This window comes from Pipistrellus hanaki, assembly GCF_964339955.1.
Source record: "Pipistrellus hanaki genome assembly, chromosome: 10".
In the NCBI taxonomy this organism is placed as follows: Eukaryota; Metazoa; Chordata; class Mammalia; order Chiroptera; family Vespertilionidae; genus Pipistrellus; species Pipistrellus hanaki.
In genome coordinates, this window is record NC_140512.1 from 28,516,174 (window position 1) to 28,530,769 (window position 14,596).

Genomic DNA, 14,596 nt, shown 5'->3' on the forward strand with positions numbered 1-14,596 from the left:
GTGAGTTTGACATGTTTGCTAAAGGATGGCATGTTGGGAAAAGTATGTCACCTCACCGGTGCAGGTGGTGGTTACCCTGATTTCAGGGTGGGGAAAAGCAGAACGCTTTTGTAAACGGAACGTCTTCCGAAGGCAAGTTATCCCTCTCAGAGAATTTCTGACTCCCCTCCCAATGTTCTACTTCGCAGCGGAGGCATTAATAGGATGTGGGGAAACAATTTTTTGTTGTGCAGAGGATCAGCCTCCTCGTAGCCGCGTCCATCCCCCAAGTCACTGTGGTCTCGAGACACGGTCATAGGTTCCTCAGTGACGCGCCACTCCCAGGACGGTGCCGCCCCCGATGGAGACCCACTCCGGGGCTGGAGATGCTGAACACAAAGGCCACCGTATGTTCCCTGTGCTGTCCGTGACATCCTGAGACGCCTTCACAACCAGCAACTTGTATGTATTAATCCCTCCCCCTTTTCCACCCCCCCCCCTCTCCCTCCCTCCCATGTGTTTGGTGTTGAGTGGGTACTAGACATATGGGGGGAGGGGTAACTTCACAGTAAGTTATAGAAATGCCTCATCACTACGCTGCACTCTTTGTCAACTGTACTTGAGTCATGGAAAGGCAGAAATCAGTGAAAATAAAACACGAGAAAGCCAGATTATAGGTGAAAAATGACATATTTACCCAAGAGGATTCTCTGTCTTAAGGCTTAATCTAATGCTTTGAGGGCCGTTTCTATCGTCATCATAGGATCAAAGGAATTCTCCACATCCACCCTCTGCCTCAGATCGGTAGCACAGCAAAGGGGAATGTCTTGCCTTTTTTTTTTTTTTAAACCTGTGCATGAATTCACTGTCGGTAAAGCAGGCTTTTCAAAGAGAAGGGTTATCAGTGCCTACGTCTAGGCTCCTCATTTTTATCTTTGGGATGCAGAAGTTCCTAAAAATTCATCTCAGAAACAATGAACTAAAAGGAGAAATAGAAGCTACACCAAAGTCAATAGCTATTTTGTTTTTTTGGGGCCTGAATGGGACATAGAACAGGATATCATAACTGTGACTCTTTGCCAAAACAGAGCCTTTCTCTTTGGGCCTGGGCGAGCCGCTGCCCGGCAGGGTGGTGCTACTTGTTGATGGGCCATCCAAGTTCAACGCACATTTAATTTTTATTTATTTTTTGCCCAGTTGACAGCAGAGCTTCACAGGAGTGCTCTCACACACCTGTGCAGACCCCTGGCTGCTCCTCCACCAGGATGCTGCACTCAGGGCGAGGTGCCTGGTGGTCTCCGCCCCGCGCCCCCCCCCCCCCCACCCCGAGACCTTGGGCTGTGCTTCCCCTGATGTTATCTACACACGCAGCTCTGAAAAGAGGGTTACGGCAGGCAGCATTTGGGAATCTGTAACGGATTCCTCTCCAGTGACTAAGATGCAACAAGCTATTTCTGCATCGGGTCCGTCCACAACAAGCCCGGCCCGGATGTGTCCGTAGCGGGGAGCAGAACGCTCTCCTCCCCCTCCACCGCCACAGAGCGAAGTGCAGAGGCTCTGCCACCCGCTGACCACCGGCAATCACAACATCAGGGGCAGGGGACGTTTACCACTCGGAAGAGGAAAAACGAGCTTCGTGAGAGAACAGCACTTTCTCACTCACCACGGAGGTCAGGGCCATCTGAAAGCTGTAGATGCGGGCCAGACCGAAGTCAGCCAGTTTTATCTGTCCACTGCTGGTCACCAGGATGTTCTGTGGCTTTAGATCGCGATGCACCACGCGGTGGGAATGAAGGAAGTCCAGGCCTCGGAGAAGCTGATACATCATGTCCTACGTAAGACCGAGAGAGAAAATCCGTACACAGTCAGAACAGAAGCGCAACACGGCAGGCCCCCGGCGCCCAGGGGAGGCCTCGGCACCCAGAGAGCATCTGAGAGACATTTGCTGAACCAATGAACCCGTCTCCCTTCCTACCTCTCTATCTCCCACTCTCAAACAGGTTTACTCCGGAGCTGTACTTTACTAATGAGAGGACAATTTTAAAAACAGTTTCAGGCCGAAACCGGTTTGGCTCAGAGGACAGAGCATCGGCCTACGGACTGAAGGGTCCCAGGTTCAATTCCGGTCAAGGGCATGTACCTTGGTTGCAGGCACATCCCCAGTAGGGGGTGTGCAGGAGGCAGCTGATTGATGTTTCTCTCTCATCGATGTTTCTAACTCCCTGTCCCTCTACTTTCCTCTCTGTGAAAAATCAATAAGATATATTAAAAAAAACAACAACTTTCAGATGGCATAGGAAATATTCTGGAAGAACACATACCATACTGGTGTCAGTGGTTAATGCCAGGAGAGGAACTGGGAGGTGGTGGAGAGAGGGGGATATTTTTTACTTCGTGTACTTCTATATGGTTTAGTATTGGATCTCCATAGTCAAAATCCAGTGAATAATAATCATAATAGTAATTGTTATTTTTATAGCACCACTTATTAAGCCGACACTGTGTCAAGCACTGTTCTAAGTACCTTCTATTTAGCAGCTCAGTCAATCCATACCATCACATGAAGGTAAATAATATCATCACCCCATTTCACAAGTCAAGAAAGTGATACACAGTAGATGTATGTAATTAGCCCAAAGTCACACCACTAGCAAGACAGAGTTTTGATTCAAAAAGTCCAGAGAAAGGGAATACAAATTCCTAATGCACTCCTTTATCAGATCTACGATGGAAGGAGTAGGTAAAACCAGCAAGCCATTTAACCTCGCTGAGCCTCAGTTTCCCTATCTGTAAAATGGCAAAGTACCAAAACCTATTTTGTAGGATCATTGTTTGTAAAGCACTAAGCATCGTAGCAAGCATTCAATAGATGATAGCTATTACTGCCATGCTTATTCACCAGCATAAAGCAGGGGGTGCATTCAGAAAATAAACCAATAAAATCACATCTCTTTCTAATTTTAGAACTGATGAAATTAGACACAACACTTAAACTCAGGAACAGTGTCAGGGAGTAGGAATTAAAAAATTTGGCCGTGATATGATACTCTGAAATCTGGGTTTAATAAGATTGATCTGCCTCTCAAACTACCATGAGAATGGTGCATCCAAGGGAGGACAGACTTTACCTTGTTCATAAGGTTAGGAAAAGGATTAGGCAGCATCACCGGCTTTACGGCCGTGGGGTGGCCGGTGTGAGGACACATGCTTCGTCAGTGGCTGCGTCACTGAGCCCCTTGCGGAGAACAGCGTATGTGGTTACTGGTTTAAGGTACTGAGCTCTTCCTTTAGAGACGGGGGTTCTGTTTGAACATCCCAGCGTGTTTAAAATGGAAGCCTTAGCTTTTCCATTTACATCATGGAGAAAACAGTGCTTCCTTTTCACACTATTTTGAGGTTTAAATGAAGTAATGTATGCAAAGGGGCTATGAAGTTTCTGGCAGATGGTATACCATTTACCTATAATAATCACTGAAATGTCTTGTGTCCTGGGGGTGACGGAGTCACGAACAACCACAGGAAAACGCGGTCAGTGTTACGAGCTCAGTGCACAGCACAGAGGGTTAAGGGTGGGCGTGCAAGGACACCGGTGAACGGGGATCTCCCTGAGACGCACCTCCATGCGCTTACCCGCAGTTTCACTCTCCACTGTTTCAATGACCCATAGTTAACGAGGCCCTAAAACAATTATCAATGGGGAAAAAAGGAGACAAATGTACTTCTATTTGTAATACTTTAAACGATAAAAAAATTAAAAATAAAGGTTCCAGACCCCCCAAAAAAATTAAACGGGAAAGTCTATAAATAAACAATTCGTACGTTCTAAATGCTCTTCTGAGTCGTGTGATGCAATCTGTGCTGTCCCACTCTGTCCCACCTGGAACAGGGGTCATCCCTTTGCCCAGTGGGCCCACAATGAATACTCTACCCGGTTGTTAGTCACTTGACAGCCCTCTCAGTCATTAGACTGGTTAACAGATATTTTGACAGAGAAAGAGAGAAGGAGAGAAGGAGAGAGGGAGAGAGGGAAAGAAGGAGAGAGGGAGAAAGGGAGAGGGAGAAGGAGAGGAAGAGAGAGAGAGGGAGAGAGATAGATAGATACGGGTTGGGAGTAGTAGGGGAAGGAGAAGGGGAAGAGGGAGTGAGCACATTCTCCTAACATTTACTACAGTATAATGTTATAACTGTTCTACTTTACTAGTTATTGTTAATCTTTTACAGTGCCTAATTTATAGGTTAAACTTTATCACAGGTATGTAAGTATAGGAAGAAACATAGTCTACATAGGGTTTGGTACTATTGTGGTTTCAGGCATCTGCTGTGGATAAGGGGGGACCTACTATCTTCTGAACCTCCAAAGGTGAAGACTCTGGAGAAGACGGTACTGTCCACCTAGAGTCAGTCCTTAGAGACTGAAGAACCACTACAGGCCAAACAATGATGAATAAACATGAGTGTGAAAATGAAGCACAAAATGTTAAGGAAAGCACTCTTCCGCTGTGGCAAATAAGTCTTTATTGGAAACATATGCACACACTTGTAAGCACTAAATTTTAAATAGCATGACTAACCAAAAGTAATGTTATGCTGGCTCATCATTTTTAGCTTCTTATATACCAAGTACCAACCATTTAAAATGGCACCAAGAATAAATCTGCTCGGCTCAGATTTCACTGTCCGAACCATAAGCAACAAATTCGCAAAACAAAAATTTAAAAATCTGAACTAATTGATTAATCATAAGGCCCATCTAACTTTATAGAAAGCCTGAACTACAGAGTAAATAAACGTGCACTGCTTTTATTTGTGCCTTTATTTATATAGCACATACTATATGTTTTCTTTTAAATTATAAAATTGGTGTATGCTTAATGCAGTAAATTATAAAATTTAAAAAAATTCCATAGGAATACAAAAATCACTCAAAATCCTACCCTTTAGAGAACAGAGAAATCTTCATTCTTAAATAATTTTTGTGTATTTCTTGTCTGTGTTTTAAAAATCACATGTAGGTATAAAAGGAATATATGGTTATATTATTGTAATTTATGTAAGTACTATAATCATAATAGAATTTATATAAGTATTATACATTTGTGTCATAGTATATTAAATATGTTTATAAATAAAAATGGTTATTTTTCTATATATATTATTTTGTGGTTCTTTTAAAAAATGTAATAATTCATTGTAAATATTTTGCCACTACCACAAAACTTCTACAAAAAAGTTCTTTTAATACAATATGACTTTGAACGGCTGCATGGTTTTCCACCCTGCGATATATTATACCATCATCATTATTTGTTTTTAGTTGTGTTATTTTGGAACCTGTTCTAAGAGTCTAGTTTTCCTTTGTTTAAAGGGGAACTTAGATGAAAATGACTTAACATCCCATCTAAGCACAGGCTAAGCAGTGTGAGTCCACATGATTGCACTAGAAATTGATTCCATGTAAGTGATGCCTAAAAATATAGGAAAAGTTAGTTCTACACAAGAATTACCATTCTTCAGATTATTTTTGTTAGCAAACACGGTTTTCTTTTAAACCTACCAGTTTAATATCTAGCCACAAGAAGAGTTTTGAACTAGTGAGCTTTGAATTAACGATTTTTTAAAATATCTTGCCAAAAATCTCATTACCTTCAGTAATTTAATTGTGAGGTAAGTTGAGTTGGTGAACATAATGGACCTGGACTAAGTATGATTGGGGGACCCTCTTCCCCTCAACCTTAACCATCACTCATCGGAATCTCCAATCTCAAAAGAAACATGCACTCAACTGTGTCAGGAACTCTGGTCACAAGACATGGTCCCAATTTTTGAGGATGATACGAACGGATAAGTCATCAGGACATAAGGTATGCAAAAAACCACCTTTCCTTCAGAATTGCAAGCAGTGCTCCGACCAAAGACATTTCAAAGGATTCTCTGCTTACATTTATTATCGGTTCTATCTCGGCGTACAGTATCATGAGACACACTTTTAAATTAGCTCCTCGAGATTTTAGTCTAAATCAATCTGTTTTACACAAGGCTCAGATATTTCACAATAATCTCAGGGACACGATGTGGAGATACTGCCAATGAAGGCTCTTTAAGTTACCTTTTATGTTACAGCCCACAGTCCTGGGAGAAAGGGTATGAATACCTGGTCTTCCTCATGATAAACAGCCACTCCGGGCCTCACTCCGTATCTTTCTGAGACGCATGACAGGAAAGCATGTTTCAACAGGACCGCATCATGGAATGAAGTCTGACTTCCAGCGACTTTAGGTGGTGTTTTTGTCCTTGGCAACTCCCCTAAAAGACTCTGGACTTCAGTCTGAAGTTTTTTAAAGCCTCTTATTTATTTATTTTTCAGGTGTTCTAGAACGCTAACCCTCTTATTTCTTTAAAATCAAAACAAACCGAAAACTTTTCTAAAAGAAACAAGTGTTATCGCTGGGTCTTTTCCCAACTACAAAATAGTATAAATAGGTCCAAAATATAATAAAAAAACCACTCAATTTATTCCACACAGTAAGTCATAGAAATGACAGCTCTCAATAGATAATTCCATATTTTTGGATACATCTAGTTAATGGAAGTGCCATATTCACATCCTTACAGTTTAGTTGATCTATTACATAATTTAAAACAAGACACATACAACTTTTAGACAAAGGTAATCATTTCCCCCCCTCCTCATACTGTGTAAACCACAGTCTTTTCGAATTTGTCTCCATGTTTCGACAGAATTCTCTGTACAATGATTTACTGTTTCCTATGAAGGGTATCAGAGGAGTCTCGAATTTAAAACATATCACACAGAACAAAGGTTTTTATACTGAACATGTTGACTTCTGGTAAGGGTTATGATTATAGGAAGAGAAGTGAAAGATCACAGAAGCCTATACATAACAGGTGATGATAAAGTCAGAGAGGACTACTGGCAATAATGAGGGCTAGTCCAAGGATCTTTTCATTTTTTTAAATTTTGCTGATAACTAATAATATAATTTTTAGTTGCAAAATCAAATACACATAAAATTTACCATCTTAACCACTTTAAGTGCACAGCTTAGTACTAAGTATATTCATACTGTTGTGCAACCGGTCTTTAGAACTTTTCCATCTATCAGAACTGAAATCCTATGCCCATTAAATATCTCCCCATATCTCTCTCCCTGCCCAGACGCTGGCAACCATCCTTCTGCTTTCAGTCCTATGGATTTGACTGATCTAGAGACCTCATAGAAGTGCAATCATCCTGTGTTTTTGTGACTGGCTTATTACACTTAGCATCACCTCTTCAAGGCTCATCCCTGTGCAGCATACACCAGAATGTCCTTCCTTTTTAAGGCTGAGTAATCCCCGATTGTGTGAATGTACCTCATTTTGCTTATCCATTCAGCTGTTGATGGATACTTGGGTTGCGTCTGCCTTTTGGCTATTCTGAATAACGCTGCTATGAACATGGGCATACAAGTATGTCTTTGCGACCCTGCTTTCAATCCTTTTGGATATATGTGCCCACAAGTGGAACTGGTGGACCTAATCCCAGAATCTTTTAAGAATCCTAGTTGTCCCATAAAATATGGTACAGTAACACTACACGGGCAATGAAGTAGAGAACAACAAAGCCATGGTTAGGTCCTGGGCAGCCAGGGAGGCAGGCTCTGACGCTCACTCCAGCCACGCGTGCACTCAGGGAGATGCTAAGTCGCAGCAGCAAGGTGACTGCACATGCACCTTTTACTCCAGGTCAGAACTGGGCAGGGATCCTTAAGCTTACACCGGTCAGCTCACCAATGGTGACAACGGGTAGCAGAAACGGCCGCAGAAGCCGTTTCCCTCCTTCTTTCTCATCTCAGTCCTCAGGGGCACCCACAGAATGCCTTCTCCAAAATCACGAAGGGCAAAACAAACCCTGACACAGCCAAAGGATGGATAAAGCAAGTTCCTTAAAACTTCATATCACTTGGAAAGTTGTAATTTTTGGTGAATTCAAAGCAAGCAATAAATGGAAGAACCCGGAGACAAGCTACAAGAGACACTTGTGAGCTTTTTCCAAAGAAGAGCAGTCGAGCTGTGCCCTATAACCAGTTACTTCAGCACAGTGTGTGTGTGTGTGTGGGGGGGGGGGGGGGAGGGGGAGGGCGTGGGGATTGGAGGGATGGCACTGGGAGGAGTGGCAGAGGCAGGGGAAGCAGATAACTGAGCAAGGTGACACTTCGCTTTCGGATTCTTCAGCAGAAACAAATGCAAGGCCTCTAATGGCCAGTGCTGGCTTTCTATTTTTACTGCTCCTGGCAACTAGATAAAAGCACAATAAAAGGGGATTTATATATAGATTTTATTAATAAAAATATGTATTCTGAAGAGAGAATGAAAATAATTCACTCCTGAAAGTAATGACAGTGCTGAGTAAGTAAAGAACCTGTCTCAAACAACTAGAAATAAGAACAACTGATTTTTACTAATCCTGGAGATGCTGTGTTTGAGGAACAATGTAATGACTACATGGACAGTCTGGAAGAAGAAAGCATTACCTCATCATGATGGCTATTACTAACTCACAGTGGAAAGTCATCAGGAACTGAAACTACACATATGCAATGTTAATTATAAATTCTTGGGAGAAGGATATAACATAAGAATATACAAAGTATAAGGGGCCTAGGTTGTTGGCTAGTGACTCAAATAGTTTTTGTTCTATAAACACTGTTTTACAATCCTTTAAAAATCATTTAACAATATAACCATGGATATTTCTCCATTTCAACACATATTCTTTATAATATAAAATTTTAAAAACATTGGAACAGCATGGATGAACCTGGCAAGTATTATACCGAATGAAATAAGCCAGTCGGAGAAAGACAAATATCACATGATCCCACTTATAAGTGGAATCTAATGAATATAATAAACTGACAAACAAAATAGGTCCAGAGGCCTGGAAAGACTGACAAATCTCAGAGTGGGCGGGGGAGACAGGCAGAGAATAACCAAAGACCTAACATACATACATGCATAACCAATGGACACAGACAATAGTGCTAAGTCCTCGGGTGCAGAAGGGCCTAGGAGGTGGGTAAGAGGAGGAAATTGGGGGACATTTGTAGTACTGTCAACAGTAAAATACAACGAACGAAAACAAACAAAACAAAACAACAACATATTATGCTTTGTAATGGCTCTATTTGGTAGAAATATCTTCTCATCTTCCCCTGTTCTCCCTCTAAATTCCCTCTTTTGAGAATGTTCTTCTCACTACATACTTCCCTTCTCTCCAAATGAGGTAATGTATTAGAGAAGTTGGTTTTCTATAGCATGGAACATATTATCATTTTCCTACTTGAGTAGACATCATTGGTTGTCAGCAATAAAGGACTGATCCAAGGCAATCACACTCCCATTTGCTAGGAATTGATGGAGAGATGGACATGAGACCCTGTCCTGGCCAATGAGATGTATGGGCAGGATGTACGTCTGATATAGAGTTCTGGTAAGTAATTCTTTCTTTTACAGGAGGATCATGGTATAAAACTCTCTGGTGAACTTCCTCCTCTCCTCAGCAAATCTTATACTAACTGCTATGCTTGAGGGCATTAACTTGCAGTAGAACCATCTTGGAACAGAAAGGAAGACAGTTCGGCACATATAAAATGCCAGAGAGTAATGAGAAAAAGAGTCTGGATCTCTGATGACATCACTGAACAGCTAATCAACTCTGGGGCTGCCCACCTCTGGCCTGGACGTTACATCAACAATAATGCCCTTCCTGCCGAAACAGATTTGGCTCAGTGGATAGAGCGTCGGCCTGTGGACTGAAAGGTCCCAGGTTCGATTCCGGTCAAGGGCATGTACCTTGGTTGCGGGCACATCCCCAGTAAGGGGTGTGCAGGAGGCAGCTGATTATGTTTCTCTCTCATCCATGTTTCTAACTCTCTATCCCTCTCTCTTCCATCTCTGTAAAAAATCAATAAAATATATTTTTAAAAAATGCTCTTCCTTACAGCCATTTTGTTGTTCACGGAGTGTTCTGTAACTTGCAGTTGAAATTTATTTTAACAAATCTAATGTAATTAAAATTATATATTTTTACAACACTAAGTCTTTCTACACAGGCTGCTGTTTTCTATTCAAGCCTTCTGCCTCCCGCAGTAAAGTTTTGTCATTTTTTTTGTTTTTGTTTTCATACACTTTCTATACTTGTGAAACCCTCACAATAGTGGGTCTGGCCCTCACCTTTCCTTACATGTATTCCCGTTTCCCACTGATCTCGTCCCTCAAGTCCATCCTTAACACTCTAGCTAGTATGACCTTTTTAACATACAAACTTGATCCTACTGATCATTCTCATGCATGCCTGACCATTCTCAGATGAAGCCCACCTAACTTCTGGCCTCGCTTCCAGGAACTCCTGTGGACTTGTGCCATCTTTACTCACTGCTCTATGGCCTGGCCCCATCTTCTGAGAGTAGGGTCTGCTCCCATCCCTCTTATTCCAGATGCACTAGGATCTTAGCACACCATGTCAACAGGTGTCAATAAATGTCCAATGGCTTTTCATAATGCAGCAAGTAGTACCAAACTAATTGGAAAATGACCATGAAATCTATAAAACCTGTGAGCTTAAAAAAAAAAAAAAAATCACTGACTCCTTCCAGGGAGGAAAACCTCAGCAGGTGATAAAACAACAGAAAAAGTAGATTTGGATTAGGGAATAAGGACCCAAGAGGTATGGCATGTAAGTCAGTAGTCCTACCTATTAGCCATGAAAACATCTTCAGATGCGTATTGAAACTGTTGGTTCATTATTTTAGAAGTATACCATTCTAGGCCTAAAATGAACACGGGAGTATGGAATAAAAATGGTGAAGGTTTCCTTTCTACTTTCCCACCCCTAGTCAGAATTCCTTTAGCAACTTGCCCATCCAAAGACATGGGTTTCAGCACGTTCCACAGTGGGGGTTCTGACTCTAAGCAAATCACGCAGCCTCTCTCATCCCTAAGAGAAGCATTCTGGGGATCAAATCACTTTGCCTGAGTCATTAGTGGCAAATACTGACTTGAAGTGCATGTACTTTACACTATATAAAGTCCTTAGAAGCATGGTATAGAAGAAGGTTCTCAGAAATCTTCTGGCATGGCTGATGTGGTTCAGTAGAGCATGGGCATATGAACCAGGAAGTCACAGTTTGATTCCCGATTCAGGCATATGCCTGGGTTGTGGGCTCAATCCCCAGGGTGGGGCATGAAGGAGTTAGATGATGGATGATTCTCCCTCATCATTGATGTTTCTATCTCTCGCTCCCCCTCCCTTCCTCTCTGAAATACAAACGTATTAAAAAAAAAAAAAAAAAAAGAAATAATCTGTTATTATTCGCTGAATGTATTGTCTCTTTCTGTAAATAACTAAACTTTCTAGGGTGGCTTTAGGTTACTTTTTACCCGTTCTTGAACCGATTTCTCTGTGGGGCCTCCGACTGTTGAGGTTCCCTCACACGGTCCGATGGGTGCTTTCACGGGATAATAACCATGCACTATAAAAATGCAATATACATTTTTACTTAGTAAACATACATATTCAGAAGCTGCTGCTGAGTAGGAAAAAAAACATTCCTAATGAACTTTCTTACATAAGTTTGGTTGCTTTCCCAGCTTAACAAATAGGAACTAGAATTTGTGATATTATTTCCTCATGTGATCCATTAATGCTGAACTGTGTGCATTCCAACACAGAGATGGGGAGAGGCACAGGCAAGGACTCTGAAAAGAACACTTAGCTTCATTTGGTCAAAAAATGGTCTTTACAAGGGCTTTTATTACAGGTCATAAAACACTGCTCACCACAACGGACCTCTTCCTTGGGGGAGAAAAGGAGTCCTCGCGGTGGTGAGAAGCTGAAAACAACACAGCGCGTATCGGTGCCTCCTTCCCATGAACACATCTGTGCGCATTATCTGCTCTGGGTACAGCTGCGTGCACAGCTGTTTCGGGGGGCCTTCGAAGAGGCGGCACTTCAACATTTTTGCTTTTGTGTTGTTGCAAGGACTGAGATTTTAAAGCTGCAGCCTGTTAGGAGGGAGGCAGCAAATGTATCTCCAGGGGGAGGAGGCCCATATGCTCCTCACGAGTAACTTCTCTGGGTGGTCACAGCTACGTCAGGGAAAAGCATGGAGGCCAAGAGAAGAGGGGATCTTCAGGCCAAGTGGAACTCAAGAGCTACTCCCCGTGGCAAACATGAGAGCAAGGCGAAGACGCTAATGACTCTCTTACAAGGAACAATTCAGCAAGGTAACCTAAAACAGGCATTCCACTATGAACGGGCCAGGGGAACATACTCAGTCTTCAGAGTATCCAGGCCCCCCTTGGACTGGCTGTTGTCTCACACATGTCCCTCTTGCCTTCAAACCTTCTCCTGGCTCATCTAAAACTCCCAGCCAGCTTTTTTTTTTTTTTTTTTTTTTTAAATAAATCTTTATTGTTCAGATTATTACAAATGTTCCTCCACCCCCCCGCCTCCATTGCTCCCCTCCACCAGGTTCCCACCTCACCCTCTGCCCTTTCCCCACCCCCCATTGTCCTCATCCATAGGTGCACAGTTTTTATTCTCTTTCCAGGCGAAATCATCCTCCATTTCGCCTTACATGGATCTTCTAAGGCCTCATCTTAGTAGCTACCTGCCCATCCCTACTCCCATCATTGAAACTGCCAAGGGAAAACCATCACACGAAAGAGTGGTGACAGATCACAGTTGCTGATTCCATCTGGGCTTTCAGTATTACTTTCTGTGGGCCCCTGCTCAGCTCCCTTTCCTGTAGTCCACAATGGTTGCCGCAAACATTCACCATTTGTTTGTGTTCCCAATCATGTGTTGCATAAATATCTCAAATTCTAAATTGTCTTCACCTCCTCAACTCATTCACTCGTGGCTCCGGCTAAGATTTAGTCATAAGCTGAGGCATTCCAAGTCACAATGGCAGCTGGGACGGCTCTCTGGAGTTTCAAACATGCAAACTTAAACGCTTCCTGCTCATGCTTTCTAGAATATTCCATAACAACTACAATTTCAATATGCTCCCAGATAACAACACAGTTTCTTCACCTCCATCCAATCTGTTCCTCAACCTGAATTTCTTACCTTGTATAACGGTACCAACGTGCACACAAATGACTGCTCCAGAAGTCTTTCAGACATTCTGGATCCCTTCTCTCTTCTCAACCACATAATCAGTTTCTAAATTACCTTTCAAACCAGCCCTTCTCTCTCATCTCCACAGTCCTTGTCAAGTCACCAGTATCTCTTCCTGGATGACTGCAATAGTGCTCCCGTACAGGTAGCTCCTGTCTTTAGATGCACATCTTTAAGCTTTTCCTTCAGTGATGGCTAAACGATATTCTAATCTAAAATGTCAACCTGAATCACACACAGAAGTCCCCTCCAGTTCACTCTATGACAGAGGTAGGTCTGATTTCATTTCTGGCTGTGTCCATGTTCTTAATGTGACATGCAGTATCACAGCTTTGTTCCTTTGCAATTCTATTCCCATGCCTAGAATGTTCCCTCCATTGCTCTACCCCCAACGTACACCCATGTCTATCAGGCTCTTTCCAATTTGTCTTCCTAGATTTAGGTGAGTAGACCATGGCCAAGTCCCAGGAATTCTCACACCCACAGGCTAAGTGAAGCGCTCTCTTCTTCTTCTTCTTCTTCTTCTTTTTTTAAATATAGTTTTATTGATTTTTTACAGAGAGGAAGGGAGAGAGATAGAGAGCTAGAAACGTCGATGAGAGAGAAACATCGACCAGCTGCCTCCTGCACACCCCCCACCAGGGATGTGCCCGAACCAACGTACATGCCCTTGACTGGAATCAAACCTGGGACCTTTCAGTCCACAGACCGACGCTCTACCACTGAGCCAAACCGGTTTGGCTCTCCCCTTCTTTAAAAACAACCACAACATGTATATTGATTTCAGAGAGGAAGGCAGAGGGGGAGAGAGAAATATCAATAATGAGAGAGAATCACTGATCGCCTGACCCCTGCACGGCTCACACTGGGGATCGAGCCTGCAGCCCAGGCATGTGCCCTGACGGAATCCAACCATGACCTCCTGGTTCGTGGGTCTACACTGAACCACGGAGCCACTTCAGCCGGGCGGTGCCCCCTCCTCTATCCCCCAGCACTCTTTAGCAGCAGTGCTGTTACAGAGCTTATGCTACTTCCCTGTAACTGTGTTCCCCCTTACCAGCTTCGAGGCCCTTCTCCCTGAAGAAGGAACTGGAAGTGGGGATGGGGTGAGAAAACTAAAGGAGCATCCCAGGCCTTTTACAGACATTGTTTTCCCCCAGGCGCTTCGCATACATACATTATTTCCTTTCTCACAGCCCCCCTGAGTAAATTCATATGCATTCATTCTGAATTTGTGCCGCGGGCCAACTCTGTGGCAGGCGCTGTGCTAGGCTGGAAAACAAGCATGCCTGGTCCCCCAGAGCTGACAGCGAGGGGGAGACTCTGCGAGGTCAAGCAAGGTGCCTGCCAGCTTCCCCTGGCCGGACGCTTCGGCTGCTCCTGCGTCGGGCCCGGTGAATAGGTATAAAGGAAATGCACAATGTTTTAAAA

General features: G+C 43.0%; 1 protein-coding gene across 4 annotated transcripts in view; it reads right to left on the reverse strand.

Annotated features, from left to right (window-relative positions):
• Nucleotides 1-14,596, reverse strand: part of CDK6 (cyclin dependent kinase 6) — a 211,254-nt gene that overhangs the window by 104,795 nt on the left and 91,863 nt on the right. For all 4 annotated transcript variants that reach the window (XM_084897451.1, XM_084897450.1, XM_084897453.1 and 1 more), the window contains exon 4: nt 1,643-1,810. In XM_084897451.1, the coding sequence (XP_084753577.1) occupies nt 1,643-1,810 (168 nt within the window). The remainder of the gene's footprint in view (nt 1-1,642; nt 1,811-14,596) is intronic.